At 37.7% G+C, this 20,247-nt stretch overlaps 1 protein-coding gene across 6 annotated transcripts in view; it reads right to left on the bottom strand.

Annotated features, from left to right (window-relative positions):
- Window positions 1-20,247, bottom strand: part of ATE1 (arginyltransferase 1) — a 168,575-nt gene that overhangs the window by 34,538 nt on the left and 113,790 nt on the right. For all 6 annotated transcript variants that reach the window (XM_060098710.1, XM_060098746.1, XM_060098738.1 and 3 more), the window contains one exon: window positions 4,937-5,057. In XM_060098710.1, the coding sequence (XP_059954693.1) occupies window positions 4,937-5,057 (121 nt within the window). The remainder of the gene's footprint in view (window positions 1-4,936; window positions 5,058-20,247) is intronic.

Raw genomic sequence — 20,247 nt, 5'->3', positions numbered from 1 at the left:
TGTATACTTCTATAATTATAAGTAGAAATAGAAATAAAGTTTAATCTAATTAGCTCCTCTGAAATACTAAAAGTATCCATAAAAATATTATAGAGCAATATTTAAATTAAAATTATTTTACATTTCTGATTAAAAGCCATTATTAGCTATTATTTTTGCAATAAATAATATCTGAGGGGTCAATGATGAAGCATTCAATTATGTTCTGAGGATAAATTGAGGTAACATAGGGAAAACAGAATGGTGCTTGGGAAATACCATATGCTTAACAAAGTTTTAACATTTTGTAAAACTGGAACCAAAAGGATTTTACTACCAACAAAAATAGTACTGTCGACTGAAAAAAAACGCACAACGTGAGAGTTGTGAGTTAAGTTTTATCTGGGGCAAAATGAGGACGACAGCCCAGGAGCCAGCCTCTCAGAGAGCTCCGAGGAACTGCTCCGAAGAGGTGGGGGAAGGTCAGTGTTACATATGATTTCAGTGAAGGGGGTGCGTGCAGTCAAGCACACGCCTCAGCAGAAGGCCGCTGCTGGGCACGAGGAGCAGATGTCTCCGTTCATGATCTTAGTGCTTTTCTAGATCTGAGGAGATGCAGGACATGGGCTCATAAAACCTCCTCCTGAAAATCTCTCTCTGAAGCCCTGTTCTGCCAGTTTTCCCCAGAGCACAGAGGGCCTCATTCCTGATCTCCACCCTGAACTCCTTTCAGGATGTGTGGAAGGTCAGCAGCTACAGACGTTTGTGACTTAATCCTTACAGAGGCAGACGGCAAATGCCGATTTTTAGTTGGCAGTACAATACTGTGCAACATTAAGGGTCAAATCAAATCATAGTTTATCATGGTTGTAAAACCAACTCCAAAACATTCGGTTTACCCTTGTAAAACTCTTGTAAATCTTATGCTTGTAAAATATCTGTATTAGATACTATCACGTAAGTAGTGGCATTTGTTTGCTGAATGACTGACCAAATTAGTGGTCAAGTAGTTTCTACTTTACTAACACTAAGAAGCCACACAAAGTATTAAGAACAATAACAAAAGTGTGAAGCATGATTTCTTGTTTTGTTTCTTAAAAAATTCACACAGCTATATGCACAGAAAAAAAAGATCAGGAGAGCATAAAAAAATTAACAATGATTACTACTGTACAACGAGAATGTGGATCATTTTCATTTCCTTCTTAGTAGCGGTTTTACGCATTTGAACAAATTTTCTACCAGTGTTTCCAGTAAATATTTTTTTAAATAATTTAATCCAAAAAAGTACGATGTAACTGTGATGCAGAATTTTGAAATCTATACATATCCAACTATCAATTTAAAAAGCAACCTAGCACAAGTTTACTTAAAAATCATTTGAGGAACTTTTGAAATCCTTTATTTAGAGTAGGCAGAGGTCCTGAATTGAAACACAAAAGCTCTAGTTATGAACAAAAGAATCTCCTTAAAATTTTCCAAATTACTTTAGTTTGCCAGCCCCTCCCCCCATGGTACTGTAAGGCAGTAAAAACAATGGTTTTTTATTGTGAGGCAGACTTCTTAGCTGAACAAATAACTATAGAACCCGAATCCCCAAAATATGCGGGGTTGGGGGGGATGGGTTGAGGGCAGGGAAGAATAGGATTTCTAGACGTTCTCAGCAATTCAGGACAGGGGGAAAATGTAATTTTTCCTGCAAGGGCCACTGATGCACCTTGTAACCAAAGTCTGTTTTACAGACACCCATGGTGATCAGCTGTGCCTTTTGCAGAGAAATTTAACTACTGAACAGCTGAAAGGAGAAACAAGATTTAGTGAAGAAAGCACCATGCCGACTAACAATATTGCCCATATTAAGCTCTGTATTTTCTAAGTCAGAGTTTGGGTCATGTAAAAGTAAAACTGGCCCCAGAGAAGAGAGCAGTTTCTCACAGATTGCCATTTGAATCTCAAATGACCATGTTTCACAGCATGCTCAATACATTCCAGCATGTAACTGCATTTTAATTTCCTAAAACCACAGGATGTAAGTTTGATTTCAAATAGTTTCTGGACTGTGATATTCAATACTGATAAAACTGTATGGTGTCCTCCTCAAAGTTCCAACGATTCAGCATATGGAAAAGGACCTTCATTTTCTTGGAAGCACTATTATCAAAGAAATTAGCTCCTCTGGCTTTTGTAAATGAATCCTAAACAATGAATATTAAGAGCTAAAGCTACTGTCATAAGAAATGGAACTTAGATTACAGTAAATGAACAGGCTGTATATTCCTCACTCACCAGGGTGTTGTACGTCCTGGACAAAACCTGCAGGTATGAGACTAAATTTTCTTTGCCATGAAGTGCTCATTAGTGCTTACTTTGGAAAATGAATTTGAAATATATTAACATGAATGAATCTTTACTTGAATGTCCATTTAGTACATGGAAATCATGCAGTCACCTTTTCAACTTTATAAAACAGGGAGAGCCTGTGATTGTTTTAATCTCCAAGTATATGCAAGAAGAGAAGCAGATCTATTTTAAAGAATATAGATCAAGAGGGAAAAAGGGAAGGTGAAATTGTGTCATAAGTTTGGGCGTCAGAACCAATTTGAGATCATATTATTATTCAGTTGGAAGGAACTTATGAAGACAAATTTTTACATGTGAACATCAAACAATGTACTAAGATGTTCAGCAATTTTCACCACAGGGACTGGCTCTGACCTGACCTTGAGAAAAGATAAAGGGAAAATTTTTTTTCAGAGGATAGAGTGGTTAAGTACAGTTGACCTTGGACAACACGGGTGAACTGCATTAAGTCCACTTATACACGGATTTTTTCAATAGGAAATACTACAGCGCTACATGATCCAGGGTTGCTTGAATCGAATCTGAGGATGCAGGTACAAAGGGCCAACTCTAAGTCAATTATACATGGATTTTCAACTGGGTGGAGGGTTGGCGCCTAACCCCCAAGTTGTTCAAGGGTCAACTGTATATGCTTTCCTCTAAAATACTATTGCCTTTTGAGCCTGACTCCAAAACTAACTGACAAATTCAATACGTTTGTTTTTAAGCAACAAATCTATTTAATCAATGCGGTAGAACTTAGAATGAAACTCTGATCAGTAATTTAAGGTACAGGAATGCAAAGCTTTGGCTGCTCTACGAAACCTAAATATCTAGAAAACCTGGAGCTAACCTCGAGGTGCCTGGCATATGGGCCCCTATGGCCACTTTTCATCAGATTCTAAGGTATCATCATGTGTAAGAAGTGCCCACTCTTGATTTCATAACAGCTTTTCCAGGAGATAACAAAATACAAAGGTACATGAACCAATTTTTTAATGAAAGAAAACCTGATTTGTGAAAAAAAAATGCACATCTTAGAACAGAAGAAATGATTGCATTTCTTTCCTCGTCCTCTTTGTCTTCCTATTTGATTTGTCCATTTACTTTCTTCCTGTCCCCTGACCTTTCCATTCCTCTTTCCTTCTTTTTCCTAAAGTTACCCTAAACCACAGGTGGCTAGCAGGAAAATGTTTGTGTTCTTAAGAATTTATGGGGCTTCCCTGGTGGCACAGTGGTTGAGAGTCCGCCTGCCGATGCAGGGGACACGGGTTTGAGCCCCGGTCCGGGAAGATCCCACATGCTGCGGAGCGGCTGGGCCCGTGAGCCATGGCCGCTGAGCCTGCACGTCCGGAGCCCATGCTCTGCAATGGGAGAGGCCACAACAGTGAGAGGCCCGCATACCACAAAAAAAAAAAAAAAAAAAAAAAAAAGAATTTATGCATCGGGCATCTCCTTTGGTGGGCTGTGAAGACAGAAAGGTCAAAAAGCATCCACGGAAACACCCAGGAACTTCAGCCTGGGGGAAGACATGCAGTACAACTTAATGCAACTCATCACAGGGCAGGAGAGCGTCATGACTTGCGCCTGATGAGCAAAGCCACAGCGAACACGGTGAGGGTGGGGAGGGCCGTGCAGAGGAGAACTGCTATAAACGGTGAGCGGTACTCAGATGACAGGGAGGGCAACAGATCTGCATGCTTCCTCGGAGAGAGGGATCAGGGCACATAAAGGCAAATGCAGAAGAAGCCTGTGGCATACACGGGATGCAGCACCCTAACCTGCCTAACAATCACCAACACAACAATAAAGGGGGCTGTTCTCAATGTGTTTGTTTTATTTTAATCCTCATTATAGCTCAATATGAAAGGTCTTATTATCATCTCTATTTTGAAGGCCAGGAACCTGAGGCCAGAGAGATTATTAAACTGCCTAAGGGGACCCAGTTTACCAGCTGATGATGGAGTCAGGGTCTGAATGCAGGAAGTCTGGCTCCAGGGCTATACTTTTAGTGTCTGTACCTGCTACCAGTGCACAGTATCCAAAGGAGAATAATAAGAGATAAAATATGGCTGGGGCTATTCTGGGCAGGAGACAGAAGAAAGGACAGAGAAGAAGAAACACCAGAGATGCAAGAAGTCAAGAAAGTATCATCACAAAACCCATCAAAGCCGGTTGGCCCTCGTGAAACCATTCCACAACTTTATTTGGTCCAGTTGGTCGATACTTCTATCTTCTTTACATTGGCTAAATAATCCAGTGAACAATTTTTATGCACTGTGATAGTTGTAAAAGTAATGGAGAACAGTGTGAGCCCTCAAAGCATGTGAAAACTAACCAAATGGAAGAAGCTGTGTCAGTAAGTAGCACAAGCACATGAGGCTTCAGCATTTATTTGCAAAACCATGACTGTGAGTGTTGTGTGCGTGAGTGCTGTGTGTGTATGCACACGCGGCGTCTCCTTCTATCCGACAAACACACACACGTCCATGCGCAGGCACTCACGCACACTCTACAATATATAAAAAGCTACCAGACCCTGTTAAGGGTCCCAACCACGCAAGCGGATTCTGAAACAAAGCCAATGACTTCCGGCCAAGCTCTGCTCCGAACATACCTGCTTCTGGGTCCTGGTTGAAACGGCAGTACTTGGAGTTCTCAAGTGAAGGCAGGCACTGCTCAATGGGTACCCAAACATATGTCTCAGGACACAGCAAATCAGACGGTCTGTACTGACCCTAAAGAGAAGTGAAGAAAAAAGGCACAGGCATTACTAACCCAGTAACTTCCTAGTTACGAGACTCCAGAATTCCAGGAAAAGTTTTAATCACAAAGTTAAATGAAGTCAACCAGAAACAGCTTTACTGTAAATACTAAACAACCCTATTAGTAATTGCTTTCCCAGCTCAAGAATGCACATTTGATTAAAAGGCTCTCAAACAAATGTATCACCATTCGGGATGCCTGTGTTCGTTTGGAAGATCTGAGTTTCTACTTTCTTTTGGAAGAAATATTCAACATATGATTCTTGCTGAGCTGATGGCTAAGAATACCCAGTTTCAAATTCAAGTTGTCTCTTAAGTGCTAGTTAATAACACAGTGAAATTTCATATTTGACAGCATTATAATTTACACAGGAAATAAACATTTTCCAAAATGGAATTTCACTATCCTTAGTCAGAATTTTCTAAATTTGTAAGCTCAGCTGATAATATTCTTTCCATTCTAATGTACTAAAAAGTACTGTCTGGTCAACATGCTTCCATGAGCAACCTAGACTGATAAATGTAAAGAAAGAAAAAATTTTTTAAATTACAAAAATTTCAGGGAAATATGTGTGATAATAATCCTCTAAAGTTTCTTCAAACACTCTATTTTAGAAAAAATGATTTGTGTATTTATAACCCAATCATGTACCCCAAATATAAAACAAAGACTATACAACAGATACTGAAAAAAAAAATCATTCACCTAAGGGTAATTTGGTAGCCAATTAACAGAGGATAGTGCAAATTATGTGAAATCACTTAGTGAAAATTTTTAGACATATCAGTTAATTAAAATTCCACATATCTCTTCTCTAAATTTTAAAATTCAAAATTCATTATAGAGGTTAAATCTAAACATTAGTTTTCAATTTTTTTAACCTACAACCCATAGTAAGAAATACATTTTGCATTACAACCTAGTAAACCTATATGCAAATAGAAAACTAGAAACAAATCTCTTACTATAGAATGCTTACCCATGTTATGTAATCCTTTATTTTCTTTTCTATTCTACTTCATTTTTTTAAAATGATGCTCTTGGACTATTTAACACCAAAATTGCTTTCATAACTAGCAAATGGGTCACAAGCTCAGAGTTTGAAAAACACTATCTAGTGCAAACCCCATGACAATGAATACTGCTGCTTAAGGGCTTAGCACTGTTACACGGCTTTATATCAGAAAGGTGTTCTATAACCAGCCTACCATGTGTGAGCAACTAGTGAAGCATCACTTGGGTTTAAAATGAACACCACACCCTCCCAGCATTCAAAACATTCAGAAGTCTGTAAGCTAATGGAGAGACTGTACATAAAATGCATGCAAACAAATTAATTCCTTTCAAGAGGTTGGGAGAAGAGTTCAAGGAAGATATGGAGTTTTAATGGGAACTTAACAGATTCACTGGCTAAGTCTAGGGCAGGCTGAAAAGGAATGAGAACAATCTAGACAAAGATTGCAGCATAAACAAAGATGCAGAGTTCTACAAGATAACTCTGGGGAACGTGAAATAGCACAGCACTGCAGAAATGAAAAGGCAGGTTGGGGATCAGCTTCAGATATCATGTTTTGGACTTTATTCTAGATGAAACGGGAATGCTTGCTGCCTGAGACAGAAGGCATGACAGTATGAAGCCCAGAACTCAGGTCTCTAACTCTGATCTTCCTGCAGTGTTCACGGCATTGCTGATGCCTTACTGTCCTAGAGCAATAAAGGTCACCTAGAAGGAGGAGGTCTAGGTGGGCCACACACTCATCTAATATTAAAATTCGAAGCACAGGGTTATTTAGAAATGAATTAATATATTACTGAGGAGGTGTAATAAAGCCAGTTATTCCACTGATATCTACCTTCTCAAAAGCAATGTCATTCTCTCCATTAATTCAGAAACTATTTTATTGGGAAAAGGGACAGTATGATGCGGTGCTGTCTACATTAACAAATCTGAACACTAGATAGCAGTCTAAAGCAGTGGTTCTAAATCTTTTTTTTTTTTTTTTTTTCCTTTTTGGTTATGGACTACTTTGAGAATCTAATGGGGGTGGGGGGAAGCTAAATATACAAGCTAAAGAAATAAAACTTCTAGGGGAAAAAAAAGGAGTAAATTTTCTTGACATTGGAGTATACAAAGGTTTCTTAGAACACAAAAAGCATTAACCATAAAAGAAAAAATTGATGAACTGGACTTCATCAAAATTACACTGTCTTCAAAAACTTACTAAGAAAATAAATAGGCAAGCCAAAGATTGGGGAAAATATTAAGAAAACCTGTTGTATTAGACAACATATTTGTATCCAAAACATATGAAGAATTTAACAACTCAATAAGAACAATCCAAATTTTTTAAAAGGCAAAAGGCTTAAAAATTTTGCCAAGATATAGGAATACCTAAGAAACCCAACATCAGTTACCAGAAATACAACCTAAAACTATAATAGGATACCACTGAATACCCACTAGAATGGCTAAAATTTAGAAGATGAATAAACATGTTCTGACAAGGATTTGGACCATCTAGAACTTGTGTTGGTTTAAAATGGCATAACCATTTGGGATAAAATAAATATTCTTGTATACACATCATTTGTGCATATGTCTAGGGTAAACTCCTTGGATTGGAATTGCTGGGTATAAGGGTTTTAAGTTTTATAGCACAAAACTGTTTTCCACTGAAGCTGGGCCGTTTTATATTTCCATCAGCAATGTTATGTATGCAAGTGCTACTTTCCCCACATTCTTATCGACAGTGTACTATCAAAACTTTCCATCTCTGCCAATCTGAGAAATGGCATTTCATTGTGGTTTTAATTTGCACTATGTATCTTTCCATATGTTTGAAGAAATTTGTATTTTTTTTCCTATAAAGCTGGCCCATTTTGTTGTTAGATTTATGGTCCTGGTAATTGAAAAATGCTTTGTATATTAAGGAAATTAACCCTTAGTTTGTAAAATATGTTGTACTTTCCTAGTTTGTCTGTCTTTCGACTGTGTGTGCCATGCTCTTTTACCCTGTAGAAATCTGGTAAATGGTCAAATTTATCATTTTTTAAAATGGCATATGGGCTTTGTAATATAACTAAAAAGGTCACTTTCACTCCAAGATTATAAAAACATTTTCATGGTTTTTTTCTAGTACTTTTATGGTTTCACAATTTTGCATTTACATTTATGCTCCATCTGGAATTTATTCTGGTGTAAGGTAGAAGAAAAGGATCCAACCTAATTTCTTTCAGATGTTTACCAAGTGGCCTCAACATCATTTTTTAAACAATTATCATTTTCCCCACTGATTTAAAATTTAAAATGTCTTTTTGATAACTTACTAAATTTCCAAATATATTTAGATCTCTTTCTGGACTTTCTATTCATTCTGTTACACGTCTGTCTGTGTAATCATGTCCCAGTGCCATATAGGTTTAAATATTAAAGCTTTATATTATATTTTAATATAATGTCTGGTAGAGCTAAACCCCCCTTATTGCTCTTCATTTGCAGAATTTTCTGGTTCTTCTTGCTTAATTATTCTATGATTCTGCATTTAGTACAAAAAGATTACCAATATGAATAAGGAAACAGTAATAAAAATGGATGGTGTATCTTGTCTATTGTGATGGCAGCATATAAAAGAAGAGAATCCCAAGAATGTCTAGTAAAAGGGAAACATATCATCTTAAGTTAAAAAAAAAACAAGAAAAAACAAAATAAAACCCAAAACATACAAACGACACCATTTTCTAATTTAAGATAGAACTAAATGCTGACTGGCTAAGATGCACAGACCAAATTTTGGGGAGGAATGGGGAATCAGCCATCACCTATGAGTCTCTTAAGATAAAAACAGATACATTCCATGCAGATATGCTGATTCATTAGCAGCCACCTGAATCCAGGGCCTGGATTTAACAATGATGCTGACAATAAAAAATACTCAGTCAATGAACATTAAATGACTCCTCACTATGTGACAGGCACTAAGTGCTGGGAAAAAAAGATGAACAAATGCACGTCTCTAGATAATTCACAGTCTACTGGGAGTGACTGACCTGGAGAAAGATAAAGCACACATAAGAATATATTAAGTGTGATCATGCACAACTGTCCAAAGTTCCTAAATTTCCATAATGCTCTTTTAAGGCAGTACTTAATATTTTATTTTTAACTCTTTAAATACTCAGGTTATCTCACTGAAAACATACATGTACACATTTTAACTTCTGATCATCCAAAATCAAATTTTAGATTAGGTTAAAACATTATTTTTCTCCTCAGTACAGGCTTATTTCAGTGCTTTAAATATTGTCTCAAGCCATCAAAGAATGCAAAGAGTTTTATGAAATAAACCACTTTGAAATGTTATGCTTTCTAAGCTTAGCTGGTAGAGAGTTAAGTGACCAAACTACTTGCAGTTCAATTTAAAGTCGCCATCACACAAATGAAAAATGCAGAGGCTTGAAAGCTGCCCTGCCTTTCCAGCTAAGAAAATGAGAAAGGTCTGTATTAAGAATGTAATTACTTAAGGATTTGGACATACTTTCCCATGGTCAGAAGGAAAAATATTTAATCAACCTCTAAGTACATTCATTCATGTTGGAACAATGAGGTAAAAGCAGATTAATTCTCTCCTAGGGTGCTGACTTTTTGTAAATAAGAAGAAATCTGAGTTACCACAGATTTCTAAAGTATTCAAAATTTTGAAAATGTGATTGGTCTGACAGGGCTTATCTTACAATTGTTCAGAACATTCTTTCAATCTGATCTACATGTTAGAAGATGAACTCTAGATTCTCCCCACGCTGTCCCCAAAAAGCCCACTCAACAAGGACGGCACCAGAGGGAATTTACCAAGCAAGGACACCTATTTCAAGAGGGGAGGCCACAGGAGAGGATAATGTAGTTCAAGACAAGATGCCTGGAAAAGGTAAAAGCTGTCTTCTAAAAAGCATAAACACAGAGGAGGAAATGCATGTGTTTCATCATTAATTAAACACTTCTGGTGAGGTGTAACTACCCAAGTCAAAGTCCTCAAAGAGAAGTAAGTTCAGCAAACTCTGTGATCCATAACTTCACCACGTGTTGTAACTTCTGGAGCTGTTTAGAAACTGGCACTGTTTTAGAAGTGGAAAACAAACAAAGTGCCTCTATATTTTGAGCTGCCATACAAGAGTGAATATTCTACCCAGAGTATAACTGTAGTATTCAATGATTTTATTTTCTTTAAAGAAGACTACTTAGACTACTTGTAAAACACAAATTATACTACACCTCCCCCATGGGGAAAAAAAGAAAAAATTAAAATACAGTCATAATATTTCAATCAACTTTACTAGGCTGTCACAGATTAAAATTTGAGGAAATGCAGAAGTTAAATCTAAAACACTAGGGGGAAAAAAACCTAGGTAAATACATGTCCTGATCCATTTCTATTAAAAATAACTGCTTCTTCTGGAAGAGGAGAGCATACAATTTTGGTTTTTGGTCAATGGAATGAATTGGCATTCTTTTCACTTCCATGCTCTAGACCATGATTTGAAGAACATCTTATCATGCTGATCTAATTTTCTACACTATTAAAGAATCACAAAATAAATTATACGTAGAATAGCTTAGTTTAGCAAAATATAAGTCAGAATTTTGTCCTAAAAATTACATTCATTTGATAGCCAGAGGTTAAAAACGCCTCACTATCATACCTTACTGAATAATAGTGAACACAGGTAGCCAAAGAGCATATAAAAGGGTATCTAGAAAAATTTGATTTCACAGTCATTAACAATTTCAGCAGAGATATTTTAAAACAGATTAACCTCCTTTACTTCTAATGAAAACACAGCCAACAACACGAGGAGACTTTCCCTCAGTTAAGGTGTAACTAGTTAGAAATCTAAATTTTCCAAGGCAAAGGCGGTATTAACTAGTTGAAAGAGGAGCCAAAAAAATGGTTCTAGTAGGCTTCCCTGGTGGCGCAGTGGTTGAGAGTCCGCCTGCCGAGGCAGGGGACACAGGTTCGTGCCCCGGTCCGGGAAGATCCCACATGCCGCGGAGCGGCTGGGCCCGTGAGCCATGGCCACTGAGCCTGCGCGTCTGGAGCCTGTGCTCCGCGATGGGAGAGGCCACAACAGTGAGAGGCTCGCGTACCGCAAAAAAAAAAAAGGTTCCAGCAAGCCCTGACAATCCATTTTTTTGCAACATTTTTATTGATACGTAATTCACATACCATAAAATCTACCCTTTCGAAGTGTAGTTTTTAGGGTATTTGCAAGGTTGTGCAATCACGACCACTATCTAATTCCATAACATTTTCATCATCCCAAAACAAAACCCTGTACCCACTGGCAGTGGCAGTGGCAGTGGCTCCCCATTCCCTCTTCCTGAAAGCCCCAGCAACCACTAGATCTACTGACAATCCATTTTAAGACGGAGTGTTCGTCTGCACTCCCGTCCTCCCTGTTTGAGGCAGAGTGCAGGCCAAACCCAAGACAGCCTAGGGAGCCCTAAGCGACGGGGTGCTCACTACCTTTCCGGCCTGTCTCCTACCATCTTCCTCCTCTACCATTCCGCCTTGGCCACACAGGCTCCACACAGGTTCCTGCTGGTCCTGGAACACTTGAGGCCTGCTCCCATCTCACGGCTTCTCACTGACTGTTCTCTCTTCTGGTCTTGCGGATATTCCCGTGGCTAATTCTGTCACCTACTTTAAGGTTTTGCTCAGCTGTCACCTGCTCAATGAAACTCACCTATCTCCTCTACTGTCTTTCTTCCATAGGACTTCTAACATTCTTGTTAACTTTCTTTACTGTATCTATAGGAAACTCCTAGCTAAAATGATGCGTCAGGTATTTCAGTCTGATTTGTTCCCTGATGTATATCCCCAAACCTGCTCCAAGTAACAGCTGGATGAACAACGAATCCAGTACACACTGCCCGTCCCTTTCCTCCTCCTTTGTCTAAACACAGCAGATGTTACTTTAACACACTCGTTTTGCACATTAACATGGCACACACGAACCAATCAACATTTGCCGAATTTGTATTTATGATGCACCTCCACCATATTTTCACTAAGACTAGTTCTCAACCTTTGGGAAAGGATTAAAAGTATAAGAACATTATCAGGACAGAATCTATAAGAGTTACTGAAATTAAAAAGGAGTTCTCATACTCAAGAAGGTTAGAAACTACTAGTTCAAGTCAATTTGGCTTTTTTCCCCTCAAAGCTGAAAATATTTCTTTCACCGGCATACACTTTCCTTTAAAGTATAGCTTTTCACATTAAGCTTCATTTTAAGAAAAGGAAGAGAAAATGTGACTTGGGAAAAGGCCTCTTCAAAAAAAAAAAAAAAAAAGGCCTCTTTGTTTCAAGAGTTCAGCCATATCACTTTGGTTGGTAATGACAATAACAATGCGTTCTTCCTGTGTTTGTTAAGAACACAGCCCTCATAATGATTTTGCATATCATCCAAGTTAAATCTTATAATGACGTAAAAAGGTAATGAAGATAGACATTATTTCTATTGCACAGATAAAACATAAGATCATTAAATGGTAGTGGTGAACTCAGAGCTAGGTTCCTGATTTCCATTCTCTTTCTATACCTAGATTTAAAAATATTCACAATTCTTTAAAGTATTTTCAAAATAACTTCAAAAAATCTTAACAATCACAACAGTTCAATATGCACAGGGACTCCGCTCAGCATGGAGGATGATGAGATGAAACGAGCCCAGGGAGGCACTCACCGTCCACTAGGGGAAGGGAGGCAGTTGTGCTCCAGGGACTTTCGCAGCCAGTGGTAAGTGCAGGCTGGTGGGTACAAGATGCTAAGGAAGCACATGACGCTGCAACAGAAGCTCAGCATGGGCCACAACCCTGAGAAGGGCACCAAGGACTACAAGCAAGGTGTTGGTAGAACACAGAGGTAAAACAACTAGCTTTCTCTGGAGATTCCTCAGAAGTCCTCTGCAGTGTGTCTAAAATTCTGAGTAGCACCATGTTTGGAAAGAAAAACCAGGCACTTAACAACAGCAAATGTAGGCAGACCCAAGACCTGCATAGACCATGTCTCCCCACTGAGTTCCCAAATACATGTCTGTCAGAACTTCACCAAACGGGAAGTGAAATGAGAAACAACTGTTTCAGCTCTACAGACAGTATGTGGTCCTTGTCTATGGTTTGGGAAGCTTCAAAAATAAATGTATTTTTTGCTTTACATTCAAAATGTTAACATTAGTTTAGTCATAAAGAGTAACTCCATCTTCTCTCTGAACAAATGCCAATTTCCATAAATTCAAATTTATTACCAGTAGGTATCTTTCTTTTTACTACAGAATGATGTGTTCAAAGTAACTTTCAAGTCCATGAATGGATCCTACTGTAACCTGGCATTATCTGGAGAAATATTATGAAACACATGGTTTTAAAATTATATTCTGGTTTCTTTTATCTCATCCTATCTAGATTCTTATAGAAGTACTTCTTACAATGGAATGCACAATTGATCAAAAATAAAAGAAAATCTTATTATTTACATTATAATGAAAAATGCCCTGTAACAGTCCTGAAGAAAGCAATGAAATTACTAAACACTCCTTTTAAAACAAATTCCCCATGTTAACAGGTCCACTTTTTGATTATAGTAAATCCAGAAATACATGATTTTAGTTTCTAAAGGGCTTTATTACCTTTCAAAAAGCTTTTTTTAAAGGGGGACCTTGAAAAGACATATGTGAACCCCAATGCATTCAGGACTACATATGACACAGAAAAATCTCTTTGAATATTACATTTGTCTTTGTATGAGTTTAAAAAACATGCAAATGAGAAGTTATTTCTTTCATTAAAGTTAAAGGATTTGAGACTGTTATTTTTCTTAGAAAAAAATCAGAATAGTAAAGAAATGCTTTCATATGACATTCACCCAAGTTAGCATTCTCGGCTTTTAATTGGAAACATCTGGGGATGGGCTTGGCAGATTGCAATAAAATTGAAGTTACCAATTCTCACCCTGCCATTTTGAGGGTATTCTGTTTTTACAGTTTTCAAATTAAAACCAAACGGACTTTCCTTTGAACTCTGGTCCTGAAGCAAAGATCTTTATGAGATGTCACTCTCAAGAATATTTATAAATATTTTGAAAAATAGGAAGGATTTCATGAGGACTTGAGGATAAACCAGCAGAGTTTGTTTTAAAAGTTCAAGTTAAATTAAAATGTTAAGAACACTGGAAAGACAATATTATTTAAATACACACACACACACACACACACACAGTGAACACCAATAGCACTGAACGAAAAAAGAAAGAAAGATTAACCAGACATTTAAGTCTTTTATCAGGTAAAGTTGTTATCAGTATCCCATTTTTCCACAATAAACCTATTGATTTTACTAAAACCAATAGCTTAAAGAGAGGTTCTAATAGCACTACATAAACAAAAATAGTTCAAAATAATCCATCAGAGTGGGCTGTACCTGCAAAGAAAGTGAGTAAGAATAGGGCTTATTAAATCCAGTCTTTTCCCTGAAAGACAACACCAATGGAATCCCATCCACAAAGTACTCCAGCAGACCCCTTGCTCCCTGATTTCGTTATATAAACAGAGATTGACTTTATCGGTCCCCAGGAGAGTGCTTGAGAAGGAACTCGAGCTGCTCTGTTTTCAGAAACTGTGTTTGGATTGTGCCATGCCCAGTTGGTGAGGTGAGCTGAGACCAGTGAAGACAAAGGGCCTAAACATCTGAATCCATTTGTGTTCCCCAAATTCTGAAAGCCCACAGATGTACTCCATGTGCTGCCAGGCTAAGCTTTGAAAATTTAAAAATACATATTTTTTCCACTGACAAACAGAAAGTGATGGTATTCTGTGTTTCTTTAATTAAAATCCAAGAGTTCTCAAAGGCTCCAGGACTTATTTTAAATCTTCCTTAAGACTGGGCTATTTATTTTACTATTAGCAAATAATAGAGAATAAAGATTCTAATTCAGTTTTAATCACAAGCTTTGCTTTTATTTTGGAAACCCTGGGTTAATCTTTTTTTCTTCTAGAAAATACAAAGAAAGCTTGTGAAGAAAAGATTCAGGGAGTCAACTTACAGCACAAATTTAATTTCAAACCGAAGGGTCATAAGTTGAAAAGGATAAAGGGGAAAAAAAAAAAAGACAGAATGCAAGATGAAGACAAAGACAATAATGTAAGGGAAAAATAAAAAAGTAAAACCCAAAGCTCCTTTAATATCTGTTAAAGATTAAATATTCACATGAATATTCATGTAGACGTACATGTAAGTTATATTAAATTTGGCCTTCACCATATTGGTAAGAAGAATCAATTTAGGTGTTTCCTCTTTTAGGCTATTGCTTGGAAAACAGCACTTAGAATCACTGGTTCTACCACTATCGTAGGTGAAATCATCCTTATCTGGACAACAGTGAGAAGGGCTGATTTCAAGTTCTCCCTCTTTTTTTTTTTTTTTTTTTTTTTTTTTTTTTTGCGGTATGCGGGCCTCTCACTGTTGTGGCCTCCCCCGTTGCGGAGCACAGGCTCCGGACGCGCAGGCTCCGGACGCGCAGGCCCAGCGGCCATGGCTCACGGGCCCAGCCGCTCCGCGGCATATGGGATCCTCCCAGACCGGGGCACGAACCCGTATCCCCTGCATCGGCAGGCGGACTCTCAACCACTTGCGCCACCAGGGAGGCCCTCAAGTTCTCCCTCTTGAAGCTACCCTCCTACTGACACCAGGGAGAAATGGTTCTGTAAATTCTCTATTTTTAAAATGCTTTACGGGCTCGCCAAATCTACAGTAAAGTAGATGACCCTTTTTAAAGCAAAAAAAATTTCACAGACCTTTATAAGATAATGTAGTATTAGTTTCACTTGGTGAGAAATTACACAAGATGAAAACCCACTACAAATTCATTAATGCTTTTAAATGAGTTTGGATGTTACTAATCACGACAGAACCTATATGTTTGTAGAATGATGGCAGCATACTCACATGTCTATTAGTCTGTATCCACATTGTGCACACGGGTTCACAGACTTCTTGTGAAAGCTCCCTGGTTTAGAGACATCAAGTATCTTGAGCGTAAGGCACAAGGCCCGCTGTCAGTCTACTCTCTTACCCCTGCATCCTCACCCAGGGCACTCACATCTAGGCACAGGCCGTTCTACCTGGGGCGACTTCCAATTTGGTCTAAACGACTACTGCATATTTGAAACTGAACCTAAATGCTGCCTACTCTTTCCTTAGCAAGCTTTCCTTGGACTCTGCTTGACCTCACCACCAACTGAGCTCTCATTCCTGCAGTTAGCAGGTAATTATGAAATGCCAACCATGCCAGGCTGCATGCTAAGGTCCAGGGCATGCCATGGTGAACGGTAACATGGCCATTTTCAGTTCTCAGGGACCTTTCAGTCTAGAAGGGGAGATGAATTTAAGGAAATAATCATACAGAAACATAATTACAAAGTATGGCAAATACTATGAAAAAAAGCACATCAGATAGTATAATAGGGAAATCTAATTTAGATTGGGAGGGTCAGGGTTGGTGTCTTTTGGGTTTCTAGAGAAATCTATCGTAGAACTTAATACAATCTATTGGATTTGTCTGTTCACAGGCTGTGCTTCTCATACCCCTCCCTCCTACATAATCCCAACTTGGAGTTTCCCAAGAGCTGGGAATACATCATTTCTTTGCATTTCTTGTGACTTGGTGGAATTCTTTCAATGGACTGAGTTCTCAAAAAATACTTACTGAATGTTTATTGAATTAAACAAAATTGTGTCAACTTATATTCCTTAAAAATAGAGAATCAGATCATTTTAAAACTAGAAGGGCCTCAGACCTCCTTAGTCAGTATCCAGTTTCATTTTCATATTTAAAAGATGGGGCGGGGATGGGGGCTAGTTTTAGCAACTTAAGGCCAATTATTGGTAAAGCCAAGATTAGAAGCTCAAACTCTTTATTCTTTTTCTGTTAAAATTCCCAAGCTAAAACCAAACATAATTATGAATACCTAAAGTGTGTCAGCAATATCCTATGTACCCCTTTATGAATATTTGCCTAATTAAAATTATTTAGGATTTGGACCTTTTAGAAACATATTACTGGCTTTTTTTTCAACATTCTTTTTTCAATTGATATGCCCTGAGTCAAACAAATGCTAAAAAACAGTTCACAACAAATCCACAGCTTTAATAAAGTCAGTAAGCTGTCTCTGATGGATCATGTCTCTAACTGGAGCTATTATTTTTTGCCAGTAAACATTTTTCAATGCCTAAAACCCTTAATCGTAAAAGTCTGTTTAATTACACCCCTGAGGGAAATAAGAAGTTAGCTATAACCTCATATTTATCCCAGGGGTGTGATCTTTGGTAATCATTTCTTTTCTTCTGCCTGATGGAAAATTCATCACAAATGACTTAAATGCTTCAAGTTAAGGATAACCTTTTTCCCCTCAACTGTGTAGCAGTAGGAGTCCTGGTAGAATTTACATCCTATCCCCTTGAATGTCATCAGTATTCTGTGTGTCTCCACCAGAAAAGGCTTGGTAGAAGGTTAATGTAACAGCTTTGTGTAGTGCCTTCACTTCAGAAAGCCAAAAAGATACCTAATACATTACTTCCTTCCTTTCTAAATGATCAGTTATGTAATTATGAAGGACACAATCATTTTAAACTTAAACATAGCTATTCAAAGGGTGGGCAACTCAAGTCCACTCACAGAATTTTAGATAAATTATTAAGATGAATTTACTATGTTACAAACACAAAATAATCTTGGATGACAACTTGAAAAACCTTACTTCTTCATTCCTTTTAAGACATTCATCCTAAAATCTCATACTGGTCCAAACTCAATGTTGTTATAATAGAATTTAGAGTTACAAAGATACTTAGGATCACAGTAACATGAATGTCTCTGTAAAAGTTGTACTTTTATCCGTATTTTAGCCCATTACAAAAAACCACATATGCGCTACACACAAAAAAATCTTTTTGATGTAAGGATTTTTAATATTTTTATGCATGGTTTTAAAGTGTTATTTAGGACTTAATTTTTTTTTTTTTTTTTGCGGTATGCGGGCCTCTCACTGTTGTGGCCTCCCCCGTTGCGGAGCACAGGCTCCGGACGCGCAGGCTCTGGACGAGCAGGCTCAGCGGCCATGGCTCACGGGCCCAGCCGCTCCGCGGCATGTGGGATCCTCCCAGACCGGGGCACGAACCCGTATCCCCTGCATCGGCAGGCGGACTCTCAACCACTTGCGCCACCAGGGAGGCCCAGGACTTAATTTTTAAACATATGTATTTTAAAATTTTAAATATATGAAAGGAAGTTTTCAATGGCTACACCATTAAACTAAAGTTCTTCAATAATGATATCATCTTTGACTTACACAAAAAATACATCATCTCAAAATTTTAAGGAGCCAATCATTGGGAATTCCCTGGCGGTCCAATGGTTGGGACCCTGCACTTCCAATGCAGGGGGTACGGGTTCAATCCCTGGTCAGGGAACTAGGATCCCACATGCCGCATGACACGGCCAAGAAAATATTTAAAAACAAAACAAAAAAAAAAGGAGCCAATCATCACCTTTCCACCCAATAACAGTTTGGAGACATCAAAGTATCATAATTATCTTGTCAGTTTACCACATCAGAACTCTCTGGAAATAGTATAAATAAAATAGAAGCTGAAGTCCACAACTTCCAGATGTGGGAAAGTATATTTTTGAGAAGTTACTATTATGCAGAGCCTGAAACTATGCTATCTCTATGATTTTCAGCCTAAAAGTGTGGAGCACTGAGTATATTTGGAAGCTTCTGATCTGCACGCCATCTGTAGGCTTCTGGTGATGTAGCATCTGAGTGATACAATGTGGTACGTAGCACAAACTCTAGCAATGACTCTTCAGTATCATTATGAGCTCATAGGTCTAAAGATATTTAATGTGTTTCAATCCACTGCAGTTATCCTTTTTGATGCTCAAATTGTTCATATTTTGGCCAGTGGGAATCAATTTAAGTTGGCTCCAGAGAGCTTCCGACATAACCCTAGTAGTTTATGACAGCTTCCATGCTTGCAGACTTCGTTTTATCTTCACGTAGACTGTTTAATAAAGGAATTTTAACTATCCTCAATCTTCACTGTTTGTTTCTGAGCAGTGAATTTGAAAATCTATCACTAAATAAATCAAGCCTTCATCCAGTTACCTAACTTTAGTCTTGGGGAACAGTATAATCTATGAGAATCTGAGTCTCCTTCCTGTAACAGCAGGAAGCACTTAGCAGATGAGTGCAAAGAATCACACAAGACAAAATTAAACGTAAGCTTTCCAAAGCACTTTTAGCAAATACCTAGCTTTAAATGAAGGGCATATAAAAAATATCTAAAAACTAGAATAAATCAAATGCACTGGGCGCAAAAAAAGAAAATTTATTATATTTTCAGATCAAATTTGAATAAAGAACTAAATAAACAAATGTCTAATTTTTTTTCTTTCTATAAGTTCAAGTCACCCATTTTTAGTAAAGATTATGTCTGTATATAATTAAAGAAATAATTTTAGTATTATAAGGAGTGGTGATTATCCCCATCTTACAGATAAAGACATTGAGGCTTACAAAGTCTGTATATATAATAAGTCATGAAACCAAGCTTTGAACTCAGCTTTTCTGAGTTCTTTGGAAGCTTGATCTTAACTCTGCTTTCTCCTGATGAAATGGTAATTAATGTTTAAATTCTCCAAGGAAATATATTTATAGGCCAACTTTCAGCAGCATTTCACTAAAGGAATGCATAAATATTTAAATTTTAAATGTCTGCAACCAACTGGAATTATGAAATATGTTTTTAAGGTCCTAATGTTCAGAATAAATTGTGAAAAAGATTCTACTACTGGGAAAAAGGGGGAACAACTATTCACAGTCTCAAAGAAGGACCCCACAGATTACTTACTAATTGCAAAGGGAATAAAAACAGCTCCACAGTGGAGAAGTCTGGTAGTCCACATGAACCACACCTATAATGGGACAAACTGACTTCAAGGGACTCCAGATGTGATGTCCTGAGATTGTACAGCATCACCTGGGTAGTATTCTGACCAAAAATGTCCTACCTGAATAAAATTATGAAGAAAGCACCAGACAAATTCAAAT

Source organism: Mesoplodon densirostris, chromosome 1 (genome assembly GCF_025265405.1).
Source record: "Mesoplodon densirostris isolate mMesDen1 chromosome 1, mMesDen1 primary haplotype, whole genome shotgun sequence".
In the NCBI taxonomy this organism is placed as follows: Eukaryota; Metazoa; Chordata; class Mammalia; order Artiodactyla; family Ziphiidae; genus Mesoplodon; species Mesoplodon densirostris.
The sequence above is the reverse complement of the archived record's forward strand: the minus strand, read 5'-3'. Positions and strand labels throughout refer to the sequence as shown.